General features: G+C 32.7%; 1 protein-coding gene across 2 annotated transcripts; it reads right to left on the bottom strand.

The window, feature by feature from the left end:
- Window positions 1-228: 228 nt before the first annotated feature.
- Window positions 229-25,619, bottom strand: LOC118194678 (cytochrome P450 4V2-like). Of its 2 annotated transcripts, none has more exons than XM_035365850.2 (11): window positions 25,324-25,619; window positions 22,274-22,386; window positions 19,806-19,891; window positions 19,533-19,723; window positions 19,367-19,436; window positions 15,712-15,838; window positions 11,573-11,767; window positions 8,414-8,584; window positions 6,182-6,248; window positions 4,476-4,655; window positions 229-891 (listed from the first exon to the last, which is right to left on the bottom strand). In XM_035365850.2, exons 1-11 carry the CDS (start codon window positions 25,574-25,576, stop codon window positions 695-697), a joined length of 1,650 nt encoding a protein of 549 aa, XP_035221741.2. In that variant the 5' UTR covers window positions 25,577-25,619; the 3' UTR covers window positions 229-694. The 2 variants fall into 2 exon arrangements, with proteins under 2 accessions (XP_035221741.2, XP_085678763.1); XM_085822637.1 differs by lacking the exon at window positions 25,324-25,619 and adding an exon at window positions 23,946-24,263.
- Window positions 25,620-25,979: the final 360 nt, after the last annotated feature.

Here is a 25,979-nt window from a genome sequence, read left to right on the forward strand (position 1 = left end):
GACAGTACATTGATCCTAATAAAAGTGCTGTCATACAGTATTTCTGGTAATCCCAAATCTATATTAACGATAGCAGTCAAACTGAAAAATTAGTTCAACAATTCCGTAGTAAAGTTTAACTCTATTTGGCTTAATGTGAGTACAATTCAGGGCTTAATAAAACGTAAATCTTGACAAAATTCGAAACTTTTTTGTGACAGATTAGACAAGAAAAAATATTCCTGATCGTTCACTGGTGTAAGATAATAAAGTTTATTTCGTAAGATACATTTATAACCTGAAACTTGAAAATAAAATGTTAAATAAAGAAGTTTTGATAAAACAGCAAATTTCAAGACAAAATTGAAAGAAAAATGAAAATTTAGAAAGATAAAATTTTCTGATTAAAACATCAAAGATATAATTTAAAATTTTAGATAATTTCAAATGAAAACGAAGAACAACAAATTTTGGGCATATTGAAATACGTAAACTTGTTAGATTATCTGAACACTATTCACTCTTATATGAAGCTCAATTTTCTACATTTAAGATAAAGTTACTGAAGAACCTTTAACCGTCTTAAACGTATTATATATATATATATATATATATATATATATATATAATGGTAAATGTTTTCTTTATAAGAGCTTCAAATTTGTGCACTTTCGCTATTCAAAACAGAAGAGATTTTCAGCAAACGTATTTGGAGTCATGGATAGTAGTAAACTGGATGACTAGCGGCACTTTCACTCCGAGGTTTAATTTCGATTCTCAGACCATTCTTGGGTCTTAGGATTATTTCATCTGCCACAAGGATCTTGTCTCTAGGATCTAAGGACCGCACTCGGTAATTCCTCAGAATAAATGAAAGCACTGTCTTTATTTCCATCATAGCAAAACGCTGGCCTGGAAAAAGAAAAAACTTCTTGAGCAAAAACGGAAACGATCTTCCCAGTTAGACTAATTTCTCAATATTTATTAAATGAATTTAATTTTATTAATGACTGAAATATGCAGTTACTTTGCACTTTTTAAATAATAATAATCGATTTTCAAACGCAATTTTTCAAATTTGGTTTATTTTACTGCATGCGACTGAGGTTTAGAATGCAAAAAATGCATTTTCTTATGCAGTTACTCATCTGAAATTTTGCGCTTCCTAAAAACGAGTGGTGAATCAAAACTTCTGAATTGTTAAAAAACTTTAAATTGAAAACTTCTTTCATAGTTGCAGATATGTTATACTCAAGATAAAAAATCATATAAACTGGCATACAATGCAATATTTTTGTATGGTGTCTTTAAGATGTATCGCCCACCAGCGGCCGAGCGGTAAAGTCGCTGAACACTGGTAATTCGGCCCGAGGTTCGAATCCCGCGAACGGGCTGGCTGCATGGGCATTTTCGTGGTTTTCCCCATGTGTAACGTGTATACGAGCCAGTTTCCCTTAGAAAGTCCTCCACGAAGGCATCCCTCCCCTTAGGCAGATAGCCCTCAAGGCTTTGCCATAATCACACACACACACACTTTAAGATGTACACACTTGTATCCATATTCTAATGTCTCATGCCATTATTGTATTTCGACAAGATTCAGTCCCCAACATCGCTTATTCTTCATTCGGCAAGCTGCTAAATGTATCTGAGATATCACAGAAAGCTATTCTGTAGCTACTGTGTTAAGTAGTTTCAATTCAAATGAGCTCATACCCGATGCAAACTTTTCTATTTCCGAAGTGAATGTTATAATTTTCAAGAAATTTAATTCGTAATTGGTCATGTAGACTGTGAATATACAAAGGGTAACATGACTTATGTAATATAATTGTTCCTAAAAGCAAATATTATTAAGATCTATTACAAGTGCGCTTAAACTCTACCCTTTTTTCGATACTGTAGACATAAAAAATATGCAAGGCCCTCTCCGGGAGTCGAACCTGGACCTCTCAAATACGCGTCGAATATGCTAACAATTACACCACGAAGGCACTCAGAAAGGAGGAAGAAAATAGCTAACAAAGTGTTATCATTTTTAGCTTAAACAACCATTTAAAATTAGGCCTAAAAAGCAACTTTTCGTTTAGTTTGGCGCAGATTTTTAACCCTGCTGATTTCGAGAACACAGATATCTCTTCTTCAGACATCAGAAAATGAAAGAATGTACCTGTCTGGAAGTTTCTGAAACAAATCCAAGCACATCAAATAATGAACTTCCTGAAGAACGTAAAGATGAAATGGGTAAATTAATTATAAACGCTGACATAAGGTATTAAGATTAGGAGTACAACATCGGTAAATAATTTGTGAAAAACACGTAACAGCTCATAAATGAACTTTTGCAATACCGACGAATGAACAGCTGATAAATTAACTTTCGCCTTTCTCTAGTTAAACTGGTGTGAAAATATATATTTATATATTTTAGATACATTTATATTAAACTATTAAAATTTCTTTGTTATTTTGAAGGATAATTTTTCTCATTTTTCAGTGTCATCAAAATGGCCGTAAACAAATGGAATCACATGAAGTAGAGTCTACTGCACTGAAATAAATACTATTGAAATAATTTTTTTTAGTAAACATCAAAGTTATTTTCCATAAATATGTTTACTTTCACATAATTTAGTTTTTGCTTCTTTAATTCTCGCTTTTACAGTTGTCAATATTTTCTGATGAGGTTGATACATTCCTTGTTCAGATTCAATTCATTTGTCATCTAAAATACTATCTATATCTGCTTGCTCGCTTCATTGAAACATCTCTAAATAACCTTTCTCTATAATCTCTGGGGCTTACCAGCGGCCGAGCAGTAAAGACGCTGAACACTGGTAGTTCGGTCCGAGGTTCGAATCTCGCGAACGGGCTGGCTGCATGGGCGTTTTCGTGGTTTTCCCCTTGTGTAACGTGGATACTAACTAGTTTCCCTTAGAAAGTCCTCCACGAAGGCATCCCTTCCTTTAGGCAGATAGCCCTCGTGTGCTTTGCCATAATTGAATAGTCCTAATCTTATAATCTCTGTTTAAAAGTCTTACCATCATAAGTGTATTAGTTTGAAGATCTCGCATGCAGATGCTTCATAGGATTCGCAACTTAAGAAGACACATGCCGTCTGACAGAATGCATGTATTAAAAATTATTAATGGTTTAAAACTTTATAATGCTCATGAAAAAAGAAAGAAAAATCTGAAGCTTTTAGATTATATATTACATTTTGTTTTATATTAAGTTTTTATTTTTAAAGTTTTGTGTGTTACCTTTATATATTAAATATCATGTTCCTCGCACTTAAACCATAAAATACAATTCAACAGCAATATCGTAAAATAGTTTTAAAATAAGCATATCTTTGGTATTTCCGATACACTGGTCTTGCGCGCTGGAGATAAAAATGTTTTTTTTTCGTACTGTGTTGCCATTCTCGCTTTGAAATCTTTCAGTTTGTAAATCAAAAATTCGTTAAAGCGTTACAAAATATGAAATCGATAATAAAACAAATTTCAAATTCCGAATTTGGTCTTCCAGATGCCCAAGTTGGGATGGAGACGTACGGTATTCAAAATCTGGTACTTTTCCGTTTTGCCGGGGCAGGAGATAAAGTCTGCAATAATGGTACAATTGATGCCAAACAGAATATCCTCGCTGGTAACCTTTTACGCCTCATTTTCAAAACAAGTCGCAGCCATAATGAGATAATTACCGAGAGAATTAGACTTTTGTAGGATAGTTTACGTGAGATGAGATCACTCGTGGTCACGTGATATGAACCGGCGAATCAGGATGTTGAACTTTGATAGCACAGTAAATTCTTAAATTAATGTCTTTTTATAAATTTATTGTCTTTATTTATTGGCTTTTTACAAAATTTTAAACGATATTAAAATGTTTATGCCTTCAAAATGAAAAATACTTAGAACTAACATTTTAAATATTTTTTATGTGTATACTGTATGTTGTCGCCAATAAAGTCTGCTTGGCGAGATTTTCGCCGGCGAAACCGAAAAGTACCCAAAATCTGATGGCTCTAGGTACCGTTGTTTTATCACAATGCGAGAAACATACATACATTTATGCAGATTTTTCATTATTTAATTTCTTTCAATATAATACAGGGCTCTAATATTTGGTGGCAACAATTTAAGAAATGATTCTCCGTTTATAGTGAATCAAGGCAAAATGCCAAAACGAAGTTAACAGCCTTTCTGGGCAAATTTCTCCTTTGGGCTAACAATGCAAATACGGTAGTATGAAGAATTCTATTAGGGTTGGGATATTTATATATAATCCAGGATGTTTATATATAAAATAAATTCAGAAACAGCGCGCGAACTGTCCAGGTAACTGAATAATATACGCACATCTACATCACCAGTGAATGAAGTAAATTTAGATAGTAAATGAACTTTCCCAGAAAACTTGTTTTGGAACTCACTGAGAAATTTCAATAATAATTTTTCAATCAAAACCTTCTCAATTTACGAATTACTCACCTATACAGTTTCTGGGACCAGCAGAGAAAGGTACGTAAGCAAATGGATGCCTTCCAGCAGAGTTTTCCGGCAAGAATCGGTTTGGATCGAACTTCTCTGGATTTGGAAAAACTTCTGGATCGCGGTGGAGAAAGTACGTAAACACCACGCATGTGGCTCCTTTAGGAAGGATCTTACCCTCTGTAAGAAAGCACTAATTAAAAAAAATGACTAATGTTTTTTGGGACGAGACACTTATGTCGTTATTTGAAATGAATATAGAAGTTTATTAAATTTCTATAAAATTACAGAGATGCTGGATATTTGACTGAAAGACTTATTTGATAATTTTCATGCATTAAGTGAAGAAGTTATCAAGGATAGTTTGGTAATTTGGTTATTTCATTATTTATAAAGCGTTTTTACTTACTAATAATTGAAACATATTTATATATATGATGGCAAATTGTGCGTTGTTTAACCACGGTAGCAGGAGGTCATGTGCTGTGAATTTAACTTGTTCTTATCACGTTGTGGAGTTAAAGATGGAAGATTAATATGTTTGACTATCTAGGAAGATTATGCAGTGTCTAAATTAATCTCGTATTAGCTTTAATTTCAGAAAATCGCCATATGTAATTCGAAAGAATTAAACAAATCGCTTTTGCTTCACAGAAATATAATTATTTTGAATGCTCTGTTATATTTTCTCGCTTTAACATAATAAACATAATAAACTAAAACTCATTTAAAGTAACACCAAAGTGCATTATTATTATTGAAAAATGTGTGTGAACTAATGTCATTTATTTTACACGCATTTCAGTTACGGAGTCGGGGTTGGTGGTCCGTCGCGCGTTCGTTATGATGCCTGTGTTAGAGTCTTAGAAACTGCAAGTCATTGATTGCACCTCTCGTTAAACAACCAGTCTCACGTAACATTCTTTTCACTCTTGCGAAGGTCATGTGATGTGGAGCACACATGTTCGGGTAACGTTCCTGGTACAACAGCCGAGCAGCCTTACAATCCGCAGCTCCATATACCATCAGCCTGTCGACCAGTTCACCGTCATTACCTCGGGAAACGGTTTGCAAATGACGACTTCCAGTATAATGGCTGTTCCAGCAGGATCCGTTCAGTGCCATCTACCGCAAGATTATTAGGAGGAGCCTTTCAAAACGCAAAAAATTCCAAGCAGCGCAACTGTCAGGCCTGCCTGACGATTTCTAGTTGTAATTTTGAACACCTGTTGTAGTACGACCTTTCAATAAAATGTTTTCAGTTCCTTTAATGTGTTGTTGTTCTTTTCCTCTGCTTCTTTTAACCACAGCTCGCAGCTATGGCATTTGCGACTCTACATTCCTATGCGATTCCGAGGTATCTCTATACACCCTACGCACTCTCCAAGTTTGGCGGTCTGGTAGCAAATCACCCTGTATATATAGTCTCGTCTTTGTTTTGTACTTTATTTGATGTTCAGTTGTCTAGCAACGTGCCATTAGAAATAGAAAAAATTTTAATTAAATAGCGAAAATAATAAAGGACAGCATAAAAAATAAAAACTTGTAACTTGCTTACAGGGAAATATTTCATGTTAAACAGACTACTTTTACCAAAGATTTTTTAGAATACAATTAATCATTGTAATGTGAAAAGTTATAGTAAATGTCACAATTGTTTCACAAAATGTACAGCTGCAATAAGAAATGCAATAGCTGATACTTACGAAATTCTAAGTCTTCTGTTATTTCCCGTGCAACTGCAGGAACTGAAGGATATAATCTCATCGTTTCCTTAAAGAAAAGGATGTAAAAATTAAGGTAAATCACAATCATTTATAAATATATGTCTGTATTCCGTTAATATAAATACGATTTTAATGTTTCATTCACGTGGAACATTCTGGTGTATTTTAAAATATCTATGTTGAGTATGCTTTTGAATCCAGTATACATTATGTACAAATTATATACCAGATATATATAAGATATATCTGTTATCAAGGAATATCAAGGATTCCTTTGAAACTTTCTTTTACAGAAAATCACTCAGAAAATAGTAAATTATATAGCGTATGAAAATTATTTATAAAACTCTCTTGACGAGTCTCCTTAAGTTTCGACTCATTCCTCTGCAATATTCATTTCAACTGGCAACATAATATTTATATAATTTGGGTGAATCCTTTTGTTTCTGAATTTTTTACCACATATATTTAACCTGTTTTCATATAGAGGCTGAAGTTTTGATTTACTCTTTGAGGGTACCAAAGAATCAGTCAATAATTTCAGTTTTAATTTACGATACTCTTTAGGTAATATATAAAAATATGTAGAATTTCATTCATGATATATTCTTGCATTTTGTCTATTACTCCAACTTATTTCGTTATTCGAACTTTGGGTAACTATAAGCATAATAGCTTCGAAATTTTAGCAAGAAAATCTAACATTTACTTTGGAGTATACAAGTTTAAAAGTTCTTTGGGGGGCGAAATTCAAAATAAATAAAAGCACAAATAAAGCAAGGATAACATGATTGTCCAAGAATAATAAATTTATATTATGTTGTATGCAATTAGTTATCATTTTAATTGCGACACCTTTAAAAATTCATTCTTTGTCGAAAAATCTTGAAATAGTAAAAGGTGCAAATGAATAAAACTTCATCTTTATAACATAATTTTCTAAGAATGATATAATTTTATTACAATACGCGCGTTTAACTGAACAAGTTTGAAAACTCTTTTTGTGGAGAAAAATTTCCTGAAATGGGAAAATGCAAGAGTGAAAGGTCATCGTGTAATTTGTGAATGAACTGATCATTAGTATGGTTTATCCAAAGAATCTCTAAAGATTCTTTGGTTTAGCTCCCTTTCAGGATTAGCTGTGTATTATCCTAGCTAAACTGGAAGTCCTTGGGAGCTAGAATATCGAAGAACTGTGTAGTGACTTATCGCAGAGTTCTATTGAGTAAGAGTTCAAAGAAGGGTTAAGTTTACCCCTTTATTCTAACTCAAAATAAATGCACAGATTCCCGGGCTTACAATAAGTCTCCACTTGAGCTTTAACGCTAGAAAATAAGAAAACTAATATAATACTGACTAAAATAAAATCAGCCGAAGCTGCATAGAATTAACTAACAGATTTGGCCCTTATTTGGGATCACCGGCCAATACTAGCAGGCACGTAACAATACGGTCGAATAGCAGTAAAATTAGACTAGTAACCCGCGCGGCCAAGCGGTAAATTCGCTGAACATTGGTAGTTCATGGCTTTCGCCATGTGTAACGCAAATAGAAGCCAGTTTTCTTCGGAAAATTCTCCACGAAGGCATCCATCCTTTTCGGCAGAAAGCTCTAGCATGATTTGTATTAGTCAAATAAACGAAACCAATTGCATCATACTTTACGAGAGAAAAAATAATTTTTTTCTCATAATCCAAAATGTTATTAAAAAGCTGAATCTATTATTTTCACTTATAAGATTTTTATAGTAACTCTAGAAATACTCTTACATTTATTCTGGAACCGGAAAAGTGAAATCGCAACCTTATTCCTGGAACCGGAAAAGTGAAATTTTAAATCCCTTATCTAGAATTCGAAATAATCTTTTAATTTATAGTTTAATATGTTAAACATTTACACTACGAAAGTACGCAGGAAGGAATGTAAAAATGCCTTTAATTCTCTCCGTTTTGATAAGTTACTGGAGAAGAAACAAAATAGACATGACTTAATTCAGATAATGACGTATATTCGTTCACCATATATTAATTCTTTCTCCCATTGTAAAGTCCTCCAGAATTGTTCAAAATAGGCAACATAAAAAATCAGCTACCCTTCGACAGGATACGAACGATGGATATGCAGATTTGTAGCTGCACCTGATAATCATATACCGTATGAGCATACACTGAGGAATGATATAATTACTTTATAGTATTAACTATGAATTACCTTGACCACACATTCCAGATACTTCATATCTTTTATATCGTCCATCGTCACATCTCGGTTGCTTTCACAGAAGATCGAGTCCAATTCCTCGTGTACTTTGTCTTGAACCCATGGGTGTAAACCAATCATATACAAGGACCAGCATATTGCGATCGACGTTGTGTCATGACCCTGCGAGATAATTTTTAAAATTGAATCAATATAATATAAAATAAATCCTATTGCAATAATATTGAACCGAATTAAACATACTATATTAAAATAAGTAAAATATTAAATTCAAATATTAAAGAAAAGAACAAGGAATTTAGAAATAAGTGTTTACATAAATAAATATTCAAAAGATAGATAATGATCTTATATTAGAAAAGTCGAAGAAAAAACGAGTGTGTGCAGTGGACGTAATCAGCTGATTGAATGTTCACGTTTATAGAGAGTTGCATTTTTTTTTTTATATTTGCTACACTACTTATATTTGGAATGTAAACTGATGAAAGTATTCGGATGATAAAGATATATGGTTTTGCAACTGATATCTTCACCTGTAACAATTATTGTTGCTTGTGAAAGAGGTTCTACATTTTTGGTTAAATTTTTGCTTTTCTCGCATATTTATTCACAAAGCTTATCCGAACTGTTAACATGTAAAAATACTAACTCAGTATTTGAAAACACAGGAAAGCATCAAAATGTTTCATTTAATTATCCTTTGAAGTCAGGAATGGCAACGATTTATAAAGAAATTTAAAATGGAATCCCAAGGTTTAAAACTTTTATATTGGAAAATAGGTAAAATGCTATTTTTATAGATTTAAAATCGTGAACTCCAGGTTTCCAGTAATGCAACCAATAGGATGTTATAAGACTTATTATTAAGGTCTAATTTTACGATTTGCATTCTACGAATTGTTTCGATGTTAGTTTTAAGATAATTATAAGATTAATGAGCTTATAGAGCCTCGTGTTTTTTGGTAACATAAACTAACGAGCCCTTGAAGACTGTACGAGAAATTATCCTCAGGTCCTAAGACAACAGAAAAGTAAGAAGAAGATTGTAAAGGACCCTTTATTCAATCACATATAGTTAAACAGGTGGCCCCACTTGGACTTACACAAAGCCAACACTTCTGGCATAACTCAAACAGGTAATATTCAACTCAAAAATAATTAAACTAGCCTAACGACTCACAAGAATATTTTACGTGAAGGAAGGCTCTGACTCGTATAAGCCGGCGGAAACAAGCTTAATGGCTAGAAGCACTCAACGCCACAGAATCAAATCTCTAGTAGTTCAGAGTAACAACGTGGCCTACAAGCATGCATAACACGCTCTTGAATCATCTCCAAAACCTTCGCTTAAATAGCACTTCTTTCGACCTTAATTTGAATGCACGCGCGCTATCTGATTAGCATTCTGGCAGGGCGTTAATATCAGTATTCACACAAAAAACACATCAATACACATCACAAAAATTGTTGGAAACAGATAAGTGGGGGCTGGAAACCAGGGGATGAAAGCTAGCAGAGCATAGGCATAAAATAATTAGGGTGCACATTTAACTGTTTAAACTATTTATTTATAAATATAGAATAGTTTATATTATTGAGAACTGAAATACTAACATAGTTCTGTTTTTGTGTGTATCCAAACTGTAGCCATTCACAAGTTACTGAAATTACTAAGTTCTAAATGTTACAATGGATAGGCTAGTTGGTGTTTAATTAAAGCATTATTCGATTCGTTAGACAATCGGGGGCTTTGGAGGGTATGAAATAAATTTGAAACCACTGTGCTTTATTCTTCTTGATAAAAAAATCTGATGTGATCACCACGTGACTCCTTGTATGGTTTATTAAATTATACACATTTTTGCTGCATTCCATTTAAACTTATTTCCTCGAATTTCATTACAGATCTATTTTTCAATCAATTAATTCAGTTTTCCCTTTGGGGCAAAGCAAAAACACATTAAAAATTGTGAAATGCAGAAAAACATCAAATACGCAGTTAAAAAACGATTTTTACAATTTAAATTACAGTTTCTAAGCAAAAACAAGCAATTCAGCCAGAGGGAAAGAAAGCAGACTTATCGGTGCACAAAACTGAAAGTTTACTTTTGGTCCACTTCTTTTTCTGAAATAATTTCACAAATAAACCATTTAACTTGTCACTTGTTAAATTATAATCTAACTCAGAGGTTTCTAGAGGGGTCGCTACTGAGGCTCTGGGAGTCGATAAAATCTGAAAGGGGGGTCAGTGAGGATCAAGAGGTCGATATTCACTAGTGAGTTATCTGCAAATTCAAGATCCCATTGGTTATAAAAGTATCATGAATAAAATTAACAAATTATTGTTTATTAATATAAAGCCATGTCATATGGTAAGAAGCAAATCACATAAAATAATTATAAGGTAAAAATATACTAAAATCGTTAAATTAATTACTATGAACTTTTAAACCAAAAAATATTCAGAAAGGGCCTTCATATTATTTTAAAGCTATACATCAAAGCAATAGATGCTATCGAAGCTTTGATTGGTTGTCATTTCGCACAACTGAAGAAATCACACTGAAGAAACTTGCAATTTTCTTCTTCTCGCAAAGATACTCTGGCTGAGTTTTGCAGCCATTTTTGATACCGTGATAGAATTTTTCATTAACTTTGACAACTCTGTGGCGTCATAACTAATAAAATTCAAAATGCAGTCACGCGATTCTGTCACTTCGACTTTAAGAAAAAAAAAATTTTCTTTAAAGGAGAATTCCTCTCTGTTCTATAGGCACATATTTCTTCGCCATACTAGTGAATTATGTTAAAAATTTTTGCAGTTGATTAAAACAATTTTTTTTAATATTTCCTAGGAAACAGAATTATAAGTGATTGGCACAAGAGGTAGTTTGCCTAGTTCAAGAAACTCCTTAATGTATTGACGAGAGTGCAACGTTGATATATTTCTGCGTTACAAATTTCTTTTCCACTCACAGTTAATCCTTGAATAACAGTCGGCAACTGAAAATATTTCAGTCTTCCAAAGATTTTTTATCAACCATTGGAAAATCTCAAACCTAAATTACTATGTTGCTTTATGTCTAGTAAGAAAGAATTTGCAAATTTTTAAGTTAAAAACTCTTATATATATTTCATATGAATACATACCTCGAACGTGAAAGTATCTACTTCTTCTCTTATTTCTGTTTCAGTAATAGAATTGTTATTTATATGTTCATCGAGCAAAAGATCTAAAAGCGCTCTCTTCTTGAGTTTATGACAAGCATCTGCATCTTCTTCTTTAACAGATGTCTCACCTTTTCTTTTCTTTTCCAATTTTTCTTTCTTCTTTTCAGCGATTACCTAGGAAAATTCAAATATCAGGGTTGTAATTTGAGTTATAGCACATACTTCTGCGACAATCTATAATCATTTAGGAGTTATTGATTCAATTTTCTTGTCATCAACTCAATGAAGATAGTTAACTTACACGCTTCCATATTCACCGAAACATATTTATGTAAAATTTGATTTATTGTTAATAATTTTTTAGGTTAATGTAAAGACTTTGACGGGATGATAAATGCATTATTAAATGTGCAGGAAGTTAGAGTAATAAATTCTTTAATTACTGACGATATATTTGACTTTCTCAGTTGACGTTAAAAACTCAGTAGTATGCAATTAGAAAACAAAATTGAAACAAACTTATTAGGAGTTAGCATTTAATACACTGCGAATTAAATTCAAATCAGAGCTCCTCATTTTTTATTTACTTTCGTCCCTAATGAATTGTTTAAATTCACCCCGCAGTAAAATATCACGTATTTAATTACGAGTTCTTTTACGCTACACAGATTGGCACTTTTGTGTATAAAAATTTATAATATGTGCAATAGTCTATTTCCTCATCTTTCACTGAGCATCAGGTTATCTAGTTTTCCCTCTGCTTCCTTCCCCCTCAAAAAAAGGAACATGTTGTAGAGTCTAAGTTTTCTTGATGAGAGAGACGAGAACAATGATCAATGAGTTATAACCCTCCTTGCCGGGAATCGAACCTGGACATTTCGAATACGCGCCAAACCTTTACACCACGAAGGCGTGCAGAAAGGAGATAGGAAAGCCCCTTTTAAATGGCTGCTGGGGATTAGGGGACCCATTCGACAGATCTTGTCGGTGAAGAATCATCATCTACCACCCTTTAATTCGGGCGCCATTGTAGAGCCGTTACGTTATTTTGAAGCCACAGACATGAAAAATGAGCAATGCTCTCATCGGAACTCTAACCTGGATTTCTCGAATACGCGTTGTGTATGCTACAGTTACACCTCGAAGGCATGCAGAAAGGAGGGAGAAAATACCTTATAATGTCAAACCATCATGCCCTATTACTCTTAGAAAACTAATGAAACATCAGTAAACAGTATACAATGTTCAGCCAAGTTAATCTTTAATCACCTGGAATCTGCTTTCTACTACTTAAGCAAATATTCTTAAATATTTATTATGATTGTTTTTTATTTTAAATTAAACAATAATATAAAAACAAACAATGCAATGAACTCCCACAATGCAAATAAATTGCATTGTGGGAGGGGAATATTAAATTGATACTTCTTGATTTTAGAAGGATCGAAATTCTTCCTTTAAATTTTTAGTTTTAAATCCATCGTAATTCTTACAAACTGAGCCTTTTGCACATATTAACATACTGAATATTTTGCAGTTTTGCAAAATTTTATAGCACCATTTTTTGGAAGCCTTTTTCATAGATGATCGAAAAAAGAGCGATACAAATCGTCTAATCGAATATTTAAGTATAGTTTCCTAAATTATTTTGAATCCTCAAATATTTTAAAGAAAAAAGGATAATTTCATATCTTTCTCAATGCGTAGTTTCTTATTTGAAGTTATAAAACTGACATTCGAGTATAACTTTAGCTTGTTGCGATATTTACAATGTTTCACACTTGTTAAAGAACAAAGAAAGAAAAAATACAGAGTATCATAGAGTATGTATAATGAACAACAAATGCAACCTTGTAGAACTATTAAGTTATTTGGAAGCAGGAGAGATGAAAAATGAGGAATGTCATCGCCGGGACTCGAACTAACGGACCACTCGAACTGCACTGAGAGAAAGTCGGGAGAAATACCTTATATACTCCCCATTTTAAAGGGCGCCTGGGATTTTAGGGGACTTAGTCGCCAAATCCTGGTGGGGAAGAATCATCATTCACCACCTTCAGTTCGGAAGCCACTATAGAGCTATTAGGTTATTTCGAAGCAGGAGAGATGAACAATGTGCAATGCCCTCGCCAGAACTCGAGCCATGGACCTCTCAAATTCGCGTCGGGCGTGCTAACCACTACACCACGAAGGCATGCTAAGAAGGCGGGAGAAATAACTTATAACCTTGACTCGTGAACGGTAAGAAACTTCATAGTACATAATATGCGCTTCTTGAATTTGAATACATACCCTGTATAAGATTGTTTAGAAGCAAAAATTGGGATATTTCTCATTATCCTTTCAAGACTTTACAAATCCCTGCACATTCTGAGCTTCTGGTTTTCTCTGTCCTTTATATCTACGGAATGTGTCATGTTCTATGATACTGAGTTTGTAAGAATATGCACGTCCGGTTCTATGGTTAATTCAATCACGCCATCTTTCTTGTGTTGGTGTTTACTGTTGTCTACGCAAAATAAAAAAGATACGGGGAAAAACAACGTGACCCAGCAGTATTTCCGCGCAATGTCAGTACAATGTTCCGTACAATTTCCGTACTTTTGTGTCGGACTTTGATACAAAGATCGGCAGCAACGTTCTGATGCCATGAATGATCCTTGTATGCACTATTACTCTTGGACCATAAAGATCAATTTCTTGAACCATTATTAGATATAATATGCTCGCGGTTCTTACTGAATTCATTTGAAAACATCACCAATGGCGACTCCTTACGGCCTCATTTGCGATATTTCCTGCAACATTGCTATCTGACTTGACGATAACTTAATGCTATTGAAATATAGTTAACTAGGTCCCATTTAACACACCGGAAGGACAGAATTGGAGAGGAAATGTCAGTTCGAGCAGATAATGGGAGTGCACGTAGCAGTCGGACAGTATTAAGATCAATTTAAAGTTTTATATTTGTTTCTGTATAAGATTTTAGAAAAAAAGGATTGGATACGTTTTATATATTTCAAATTTTACAGTTCTACAAGGTTTAGACTAAACTTTCGTTTTCCTCCTTGAGTATTTCCAAAGATAAAGATGCCCAGATAAAGAACTGGCCAGTTTGGTACTGACAGCGATAATTCGTCTAAGTATAATAGGTTTAGAATAGTTACATAATAGCTAATCAACTTCAACTTTAATAATGACAGGTAACGTGTATTGATTATTTGTTTGTAACATCTTCCCGTTAGCCAATGTACATTTTCTTTGATTTAGTTTCTAGTAAATTGCTGTGCATCAGAAATCAGAATGAACGAAACAGGGTAAAAGGTTTAAATTAAAATTAACTTAGTTTAAATTTCGTGTAGACATACACAACAGGTGTAAAGTACCCGTACTCAGATTTCCATGGAGTTGATTCGAATCAAATCTGCCAATACAACATAATGAACATATTACGCCTATACCATGTACAGTATATTACTTAAAAAATTAGCTCTGATTTTTTAAATCAAACAAGCGTATGAAAGTCAATAACTATAAATTTAAAAGTAAAACATTTCTTTTATAGTTACATCACGTGTACTTTGTATGAGTTGCATGGGTCTTTTATGTGTAGAAAGTATAATACGCGTGATCAATAATCAAGGGGAACAAATTTTGAAGAAGAGGAAACGTTTACATGTAACATTATTGTGGCATTTAGTGTAAGCAGAGATTGTATGTATTGTATAAACGTATCACTTCCTGATTTCTGGCATGCAAATGTTAAGGATTCCGCATACGAATACTAGAAATATGAAGCATATAGAATGCATTCGGAAGTGATTCGATTGTCTCGGAAATTAGCATGAAGAGGTACATTTTATTTTCTGTAAGAGGTCCTTCCAAATTGCACGCACACAATTCACTCGAAATATCTTCTGTTCCCTTCAACGCAGGATTAACATGTTTTGCAACTAGCCGATTGCAAGCGCAATTCGGGATGACACTCCTTGCTACGATGAATTCCGTGGGCTTGTGCTGACGATTCTGTCACACAAGTGAGGTAAGTTACAACAACAACAAATAAAGTAGAAATGCTTTTATTTAAAACAGGAAAATAAAATGTTATTACTTACTGCATTAGTGAAATCCTGCAGAGTTCTGAGATTCTGGCTAAAACTTCTTCCGATAGGAGTCATTTGGAAAATAAAATAACGCCACAACCAAGGCCTTTGCATTCTTTCAAACGCAGCGCTTGATAGCCTGGGAAAAAGTTCATTAATTATCAACAGAAACGAAAAAAAAAAATATGCAGAAGATAAGTTACTGTTTTTTTTAACAAAAGAATTCGAATTTTAAAAACTTTTAGCAATATCATATTATGTTTAGCTTGTGTGAAAAGCATTTGACGCTAATAACTCTTTTCAATTTATAAATGCTTCGTCTTCTGTTTCTGAAAGTACAGTGAAATTTCAACTGTACGTCCGTCTGTAAGAGCGCTGTCGTTATAAGTAAGAGAATAAACAGATAATAGAAACTTTATTATCTGCCTGTTACGAAGGTGGCAGTGGCAGTACTTTTACCATCACCACACAATTATTACTGATCCTTAAATATATTTTAGCAGAAAAGATTCAATCGTAAGGAATGGCCAATTAGCAATGAATGTCAGCAAGGCATTATGCAGATTGAAATACATATTTATATTTATTAGTTCTATGGAATTTCTTTTCGATGGGAAAACAGAGTCCTTTAATAAATCTTTTTTTCTTCACTTGGTTTCTAAACAGCCAATTTATTACATTAATCCTCCAAGAAATTATTTTTGATACAAATTAGAGTTCTGCTTACTGGAATCTTTCACTAATAAATTCCACTGTTAACAAGGATTTATCTAAACTCATTTCTTACTTTGTCCTCCGAAGTTGAAGGAAAGGATAAAAACTGCGAAGTACTATACATGTAGATAGTATATGTTTGCTTTCCTGTCATATAAACCTGAAAAAGTAACAGACAGATAGTCGTAATGCGATTTCAACCCCGGTTAGAATCCCAGCGAATGGGTTGGCTGCATGAAATATGTTCTAGTTTTTGCACATGTGTAATGTAAATATGAGTCATTTGCATTAAAAACTTCCTCCAGGAAAGCAGGAAGTTATCCTTCAGGGATAGGGTCCTTCGGATCTTTAACGAAGTACATATTAAAAAAAAACCTCGTAATAAGGTAAAAAGATAAAGAATGCTTAAAAACCAATTTGTAGTATCCTAGCTAAATTAGAAGTCCTTGCAAGCCAGAATATTGAAGAATTGTGTAGCGACTATTCGCTGCGTTTTTGTAGCGTAATTAACACGGCCAAAGAAGGATTAAATTACCGTTTATTCACACTTAATATGAATTAACAGTTGGCCCCTCTAGGGACCACAGTAAGCCTTCACTTGGGCTTTAATTCAAAATAGAAAATATAAGAATAACCTAATGCTAAATAAAACTAATCAGCCGAAGCTGCATAGAAACAACTAACGGAGTTGGCCCTTATTTAAAGATCGCAGGCGTATACTAACAGTCACGTCGAAGCTTAGACTAATGGCAACAACGTGGCCGAAAGGCAGAACACGCTCTCCGACTGACGTGACCCAGATTTGAGCTTAAATACCCGTTTCTACCTCATTTGCATAAATTGTAATTCAGAAAACTCCTTCTAGTAGGGAAACTTAGCCGTGAAATTAGAATGTTTAAGAAAGGCTTGTTCCAAAATAAAAAAACTATTAGAAAATTAAAGTAAAACCCTGAAAAGTGAATAAAATAGAAATCTGATTACCAGTTGCAGTGCGTTGGTTTTCCATACAATAGTGAACGCGAACAAATAAACGGAAGAAGTCAGTGAATTTGTCACGTCAACTATCGCAGTAGTTCAGAGCTTCGTCTTCCTGATGTGGTTGATCTTTACATTATGGTAACTTGGCATTTTTTTTGGCGAAAATTGGCGACCAACTCTTCTACAGCAACCCTCTATTTTTTTTTCCGCCGCCATTTTGTCTTCACGAAGTAAAGACATGTTTCTTTTCTTTTTATCTACTGAACACTTCTTCCAACAATCTACTAGCCGAATTACACTAATGCTAGAAATTTTATCTAACAACACTGCTTAATCATGACAAATATTCACTGCAAAATTGGGAAAAAGTGCACAATACCATACTCCTTACGCGTTTTTCAAAATAACACATACACATAAACCATGTACACGCCGACTTATTTTTACTTAAAAAAACATTCCAGAATTGCACAAAAATGGCATTGCGCACACTCTTCACTATATCCATGTACACTGCTTTTTTCTCATAAATTAGAAAAATTTCACGAAAATACATGACAATTTTCTCAATCTTTAAACCCGGTAAAAATAACATATATGAAATTACCTGATCGCGAAAAAGTATTTACCCTTTCCAAATATAAACATTTCCACATATAAAATAAATAAAATATCCAAAAACTTTTACCTCTAAATCATCTATTACATTATAAACGTCACCAACGAATTCATACCGCAACCATTACAAATACTTAGTGTCAGATATTTAAATTATTTCCATGCACGTTTACTTCAACTAAAACGTATACCAAATTCCTACAAACATAAAATTCACAAAATAACTATCATTTAATTAAAATATAATTAAATTCAAAAACACTACTTAAAATATAAATGAGCACATACATTAAATTAATAAAAATTACCTTACAATCCTAATTACTTTAAACTAAATCATTGCTAATAACAATTTTCCCAATAATACCAAATTCCATTACTTCCACCTTACATTTAGAACAATGCATAAAAATAATATCCTCAAATAATTAAAAATACTAATTTACCTAATCTTCTTCAGAATCTTGATTACGTGTCTCATAAACTTTTCTTCTTTCTGTTTCAGGATCTTTAAAATCATACTTATATTTCACAGCAAGGTACCAGGTAAAATAAATAACTTAATAAAACATCTTTATTTCTATCTCGCACAACCTTAAAGAAACATTTATTACTACCCTTTTCAATACCACTAAATACCCATTTCGAATTCACTTTAGTTACGGCCATGGGATTCAAAAATTCACGAACACTGTTTCACACAACACAGAATAAAGCCAAATACAAAATTTCCAGATTTTTTCCCGATTTCCCCCCTTTTCCGATTAAAGAACCGTAATTCGTCCATTAATATCACATGACATATCCCATGATCTCTCATTTCCCTCACACAAAATAATGCGTAATCGGAACTGAGTACTGCTCACATTATTACCAAAGTCCCAGGTAGTAACCTTTATCGCCTCCAAAATGTCGCCAAACTACCAGTTACCATATTGTAAAGATCAACCCCTGATGTTTATCGCCTCCAAAATGTCGCCAAACTACCAGTTACCATATTGTTAAGATCAACCTCTGATGTTTTGGGTTACTTTTAACAGGACAGGGCAAGTCTAGATGTACAAAATTAAGGTTCGGTTAGCATTTAACAGAGTCTTCAAGTCCTATATTACCAGATCTCATCACTATCATACATATCTGGTATGCCATGTAATACGTAGCGCAACACAGAAGTCTTACACCTCCAAATATAACAATATTACGGCTACTGTGCAAGATGTGTATATAGCTTCCTCCTATACTCATGAAATCAATTTTTTTGCAATTCTTCTGTGGTTTCAACATATTTCATTGCAAAACGATTAGCCGAAATTACAAAGCTTATAAATATTAGCTGAATATATAAAAGTTTCCTTACTTTGTGAGAGCATTGAGATACGGACAGTTTTCGTCAGTCTGAGCGCATATTTCAGCTCCCAGAATAGTTCCTACAAATTTAAAGAAAAATGAAATAATAAACACTATTTTTTATGTTAAATATTTATACCAGTAAAATTGGGTTTCTAAATTTTGAATTCACTTACCGCATATTATATCAAGACTGCACTTAGTAATGATAGGAACTATTTCCACATATTTTTCGGTTGTGTGCTTTCTTAGAACCTCTACCAAAATGTTTGACTCTTTGTTCATCACTGGCAAGAAATCATGCAGAATATTAAAGTGAAAAGCTGGCGTCAACATCTTTCGTCGACTTTTCCATTTTGTGTCGTAACTTTGTAAATGAAATAATACATATGTGAATGATAATTTTGTTGATTTTCTCACACCTTTCAATCAATAAAAAAATTAATTACCTGGTTAATAAACCTAAGCCCAGCCAAGGATGTAACAAATCATAAAACCAAGCTTTCTTCAGCTGGGTGCTATGATTCAGTATCATCTGAAAGAATAAAAGAAATTCGTTGAAGTATAATTCTATACCCAAAAAAAAAAAAAAGATTACAACTGGAAGTAAAAAAATGTGAAGCACCCAAAATATAATTTTTGGGTTACGCAAAATACTTGACGCAACGAACGAAGTTTTGTAGCTATTAACATTATTTTGCTCTGTTTAAGATGTTCACGAAAAAGTCGCATATTGTCGCGAAATTTGCAACACTTGAATTTTGCAGGTAGGTGGCGTTAGCGTGCTTTCTGTAAAACAAATGTATAAAATGATGCTATCTATGACAGCATATTTCAACTGCTGTAATTTCATGTAGCAAACGGAGTTAAAACATCAATTGATTATTCAGCACCAGTGGCATATTAAGCAAAGATGCGCGGATTGCAATGAACAGAAACAAATCCCTGTAATGCCACTAATACCCTATATATCAGATTTCTCATTTTTTGAGAGTCTGTCCTATTTTCCTTCTAGAGGCAAAGCTTTTTCAAATAGTTTAATATATTCAAAATGATGCGGGGTTATAGTCTTTGAGAGCTTCCGAAAGAGGTATTCTGTCAATACTTTGATAAATATCAAAAGTTAAGCAAGTGTTGTGTTCCGAAAGATATTACTTCTACAAGGCAAGGAAATGATTTTTTACGCTTCAAATATAATCATTTTCCACAGATCTTTTAAAATATATGAATGTTAACTTGATGTACAGCTTGCTTCAGAACGACAGAGCAACTAAGTATCTTTTGCAAAGCTGGTCGCAGATCCACGGCTTTTCTTAAAGAAATAAAATAAGAAATGTCTTCTAGAAAAGTCTTAGACACTCGATCATTTATAATAAAAATTTTTAAACTGAAGTTACTTAGAGGCAAAAATTAGGGCCCTGAATATGGAATTGGGAAATTGCTGACCGATGTGTTATAAGAAAGGTACCAAGAAAGAGTATTATTAAGACAAATGGTAGCACTAAACATGTTGGACCATAAAAGGAAGCATAAAAAAATCATCTACTCTCTCAACGAAATTTGAGCCATGGATTTTCCAATAGCTGTATGGACTTCCTATCAACTTATACTATGACAGCATGCATGGAAATGACTCAATTCCTAACAACGGAAATTAGAACAGCTACAAGACAGTAAAGTCAATGTCCTCTGAGTCTAATCTTCGCTCAGTGTTTGCTTAGAGTTCTGTAAAATTAAAACTATTGCAAATTGTTTCATATTGCATTGCTTTATTAGCAGTGAGGTTTTCAAATAATATCTTGAAGCCAAAATTCTTTGTTTGTACATATACGTTATATTTTGCTTCGAAAGGAAAATTGTTTATTACTAGGTTCTTATTCCTGTTTCAGATTTATTCTCTGTTACCTGTGGTATCTTCAAAATTAACTCTCAGCTATTGCTGTTTCATCAGCAATCTGCCATTAATAAACTAGTAATATGGCGCTGTTTGACATATTTTGAAAGTTCTCATGCCTGACACATAAAAACGGGAAGCGGAAACTCCTCTTGTTTGCAAGAACAACAACAGCGTTTCAATATAAGCAGAGGTTGAAGCACCTGTGCATCCAAGTAGACACATTTATTAGGTATCACCAGACGTTGCTAACCGCTAAGCTTCCGTCCCGAATGGAATTTGAAAGACAAACACCTGGGGTATTGTCCGAGAATTTCCCTATTGCTAATCTCTCGATTTTTGATGCTTCCTTGCCACACAGACAGTGTACGCTTGCAAACATCCAAGCCTTCTCTGAGATTCAAAACTGGATCTTCCGGACACGAAACTCGGAAAAGGCACAGCTTAGGGTAGACTAATAGCTTTGTCATACGCTGCAGAAATTTAAACCGGCTTGTCAGTTGCAAGAGCTGATTATCTCTATCACACGCTACTGCTCCCTTCTTACTATGGACAGCCAAGGAAATGTAAGCTTTTTCCCTGAACGGATATATTATGAAGAATATATTTGCTTCTATCTAAATTTTCCAAATGCGGAAGTAGGGAGCACACTTTTTTAAACGATTTTGCTTCCAATTTTTGCATTGGAAGCAGAAACGTTTCATTTGTTTAAATATTTAAATTGAATAATACTATTTTTCTTTGATTATCACACTGAATTAAAACCGTTTTACTTGCTGCAATACCATCGTGCTATAATACATAGTAAGGTTTTGCTTTAACGAAAACATAGCGGCACATTACGAAAATACTATTTTAAAACATACTCAGTGCATCTAAAAGATATTTAATTTGGTAATATATATATATATATATATATATATATATATATATTAGAAATAGAAATTAAGTTGTGAGCTTTGAAATTATAAATAAAGTTGCATATTATACGGCAAATTTTCTTTAACACTTTATATTACTCACTTCCACAGAATCCGCCTTGTAGACTGTTATGAAAGGAATGTAGAACTGCCAAATATTTGTCACATTTTCCTTTATAAAAATTTGCATGTAGCCATTTATAAAGAGAAAGTCATCTGAAAATAATATAAATACAACTTCAGAAATTTCACTGAATGTAATTATAAACTGTGAGTTTAATCTGTACTCTGTCGTTTGCATCTGTTTTCATAAAACTTTATTGGCAATATAAGTTTAATATCTATTAGCAATGTAGGACACGGTTGCTACACCATAATAGAATAAATTAGTGAACATACAAATTGACATCAATGCGTTCATAGTGAAATCAAATTTTATTTATGTACATTTTAAATTTGTAAATCATGACCCAGGAACCAAGAAATAAATTCATACTAATCAAAAAGAGACACAGCACTAATTTGCCTAGACAAATTTATGGGGGATGGAAATTTTTATGCACTTATTCTTACTTCAGTCCACATTCAATAATAAAACTCGAAATTAAATTCGTCATTCATCTCGACGAATTTCGTCTTTGTTTTGAAAACAGTGGGTTCTGAATGTTCTAAAAACTCCATAAACAAAGAATAACTTCATAAGAAAAGGGTGGCAAGAAAAAAAGAGAAAAAAGAAGTTCACGTGTTTTGTAGTTGTAATTACAGCTCACGTGTTACAGTATATACTGTTATACTGGCAGATTTAATGTACCGACTAACTACTCAGGAAATATTGAAAGAGATTTTTTTTCCAAAAAAGAAAAAAGAATACAGTATCCATTATTTTCTTCTGGGATATGTGGTAGACAGTGAAACCAAATATATAATTATTTGATAGAAATCATTTACCGCATGAAAAGGAACGTAGTTCTGATAACAAATTACGTATAACTGTATTTGAAGACATATAACTGACAGCGATCGGTTTTACTGTTATAAAAAAAGAGAGAGGAAATTTAATCTTTCAAAACTAAAGAAGAAAGTCTTGAAATCAAGAAAGTTAAAAAATTCAGAAATCTAAAGAACGTTTCGGTAGAGCTTATTTTTCTTATAATAGGAAGTTAAAATTAGTAAGCTTTAAGAGAAATATAAAATGAATTATACACATTATCGAAACTAAATTTGGTGCTACTTTGGTAGACAGTTGCACGGTTTTTGGCGATTTACATTGGCGCAATTGTTGGCGCGGTTTTTACAGTCGTCAGCCATCTTGAAAAATGCTGTTTTTACATATTTCAAGTATAGTAAAGTATTCGAAACTTTAAAAAAATAAATATCGTTAAAAATAATGGATCAATTTTTTGTTGAAAACGTTGTTTTCATTAAGATGGCTGACAAATGTAAATAAATACATTTACTAAGAGTATAAAATGCTAAAGTAAGGTTAAATTATTACTTTCATATAATAGAATAAAAACATTGCGCCAACATTTAATTGGAATAAAATATTACTTAAATTGAATATTGAATTAAAAACATCATACCAACGTTTAAAAGAATTAAAATTTTTCAATTACTTAAATTCAAATCCTTTAAAATAAGTTTTATAGGATATAGTTATTTAACATTAAAACATGTAGCAATAAATATCTCAGGAAATTTTAAAAAATATGTATTAAATTTTTAATAAAAATTGAAGTATAGAATAATAAAGTAAAAGAAAAATATGTACTTACATTTTTTTAAGCATTTTACTATACGCATATTGATAAGCACCAGGGAAAAAAAAATCTTCATCTGTTATCCACATTTCTCGCACTTCATTGAAGAAGCAATTAGCGAGGTTTCCTTCAAATATTTTAAATAAATTTCCTCTGACCCTTGTAACAATAAATAAATCTTTGATTAGGAAATCCAGGTTGGCCAAAATAAGGTCTCAAACGGCAATTTTTTTATGGCGATACCAATAATTCTTGGTAATTACCACTAACAACATTCATCTTCGAAACGGAGACATCCATTTGCTTTGAAATCTGAGGAATTCGAAGAGATGAATAATAAAATTTTAAAATGGCGCGGTAATGCACAAATATTCAGTAACCAATCAGGGAGCTGATTACATCACGCCTAGAATTAAAATTATTTAAATAATCATTCATAATAAAATCATATTTAAAAAATGCAAAATTAAATTGTGTTTTAATATTTAACAGCCATAAATAATGTTTAAAACATTAGATTAAATTTATAGATATTAAAACCAATTACTTTTAAAATAATGTGACGTCATTCATTACATCACACACAACATAAAATTCCATAAAATATCATAAACAATAAAAATTTATTTCAAATAAAAATGCAAAATTAAATTCATTTTTATTATTTAGAAGTCATAAATAATATTTAAAACACTGAGTTTATGCATAATAAAACGCATTATTTTTTAAATAAAATGACAACAAAGTATCGGTTACCATAAATAACTTGTCTAGCAATGGGTTTACCATAAGTCGTATCGCTCGCCAAAAAATCGCCAAAATCCGTGCAACCGTCTACCAAAGTAGCACCCTAAATTTTGATAGTTCCTGCTCACAGCTGATGTGATATTAATCAAACACTGAAACCCAGCAGGGGCTGATAAAAAAAAAATTCTGAATACTGATAATTCAACCCGGTTTCAAATCCCTGACACAGGGCTGCCTACATGTATGTTTTCATGGTTTTCCTCAAAGTAATGTGAAATACGAGCCAGTTTCTCTTAAAGTGTCCTTTCTGAAGGCACTGTTCCCTTTAGGCACAACCTCTCCTGTGGTTTACTATAGCACAAGTAATCGAATCCAAAAGACTGGATATAAAAATATGGAATATGCTTTAAATATTTGGGAATATGCTTTAAATATCTTAACATAGTGAACTGAAGTATAATCATGTTCGTTGACAAACAAAACAAATGTTTTTAAATCATTAGAACTCCTTTACACATATCGTAAAACTATGAATGCATTTTTAGGACATTTAAAATTCAAACATTATTAAATAATTTATGTTAGAAAACCATCTTTAAATTTTTACTGTGTTAGATTTTTTAACGTTTAAAGAAACATTACTTACATACGTGTGGCGATACTTGACTTTTTCGAAATCTCCAAGCCAAAACTAAATGAATATGACCAAAAATCCAATAAAATTTTAGTTTAAGACCAGGAAGTTTATTTAAAATTTTAGTAAGGCTTCTTCTTCTTAAATAAATTCCCAGTATTAAATATAGCGCAGCTACTAGCAACAGTATACGTAAAGTATTATATAAATAAAGAGTCAACTGGGAGTAATCTCCCAGTTGACCAGTTGACTCTTTAAGGCTCATCTTCGGCTTTATTTTATGCTTAGAAATTTAACCGAAGTATTATTCATGACATGGCACTGACATTTTTATAGCGTTGCGACGTAAGATAGGCACTGACGTGATGTGATAAGAAAACATCGATATGACTTATCTCCTAATACACTGGTCTCTTTCTTTCCCTGAAAAATACATAATAGAAAAATTGTTTTTCTATTTGAGATTTTATATACTAAACCTGATTTCTTTCGTAAAAGTATGATAATTTACATTTGTTGAAATAATCTGTTATTTAAATGTATTCGGTTGTGAAAAAGAACAACATTGCTAAGCAAATATCAGTACTCTGAAAGTCATAAATAGGATTAAAATCAGTAAATTCTTAGTTAATTAAATATATTTAATAAATCAATATTTTGTGTAATTG

Source organism: Stegodyphus dumicola, chromosome 8 (assembly GCF_044657685.1).
Source record: "Stegodyphus dumicola isolate Sdum_Otavi_A_Nest chromosome 8, ASM4465768v1".
NCBI lineage: Eukaryota > Metazoa > Arthropoda > Arachnida > Araneae > Eresidae > Stegodyphus > Stegodyphus dumicola.

What these genes read in the sequence shown, in the direction of transcription:
- LOC118194678 (XM_035365850.2), bottom strand. Translation starts at nt 25,576, where the DNA reads ATGAGCCTTAAAGAGTCAACTGGTCAACTGGGAGATTACTCCCAGTTG. An exon ending in GGCTTAGGTTTATTAACCAG is followed by an intron (nt 19,724 to 19,805) that starts GTAATTAATTTT and finishes TCATTTACAAAG; the next exon opens with TTACGACACAAAATGGAAAA. An exon ending in TGCAGGATTTCACTAATGCA is followed by an intron (nt 11,768 to 15,711) that starts GTAAGTAATAAC and finishes GAATTTTCCTAG; the next exon opens with GTAATCGCTGAAAAGAAGAA.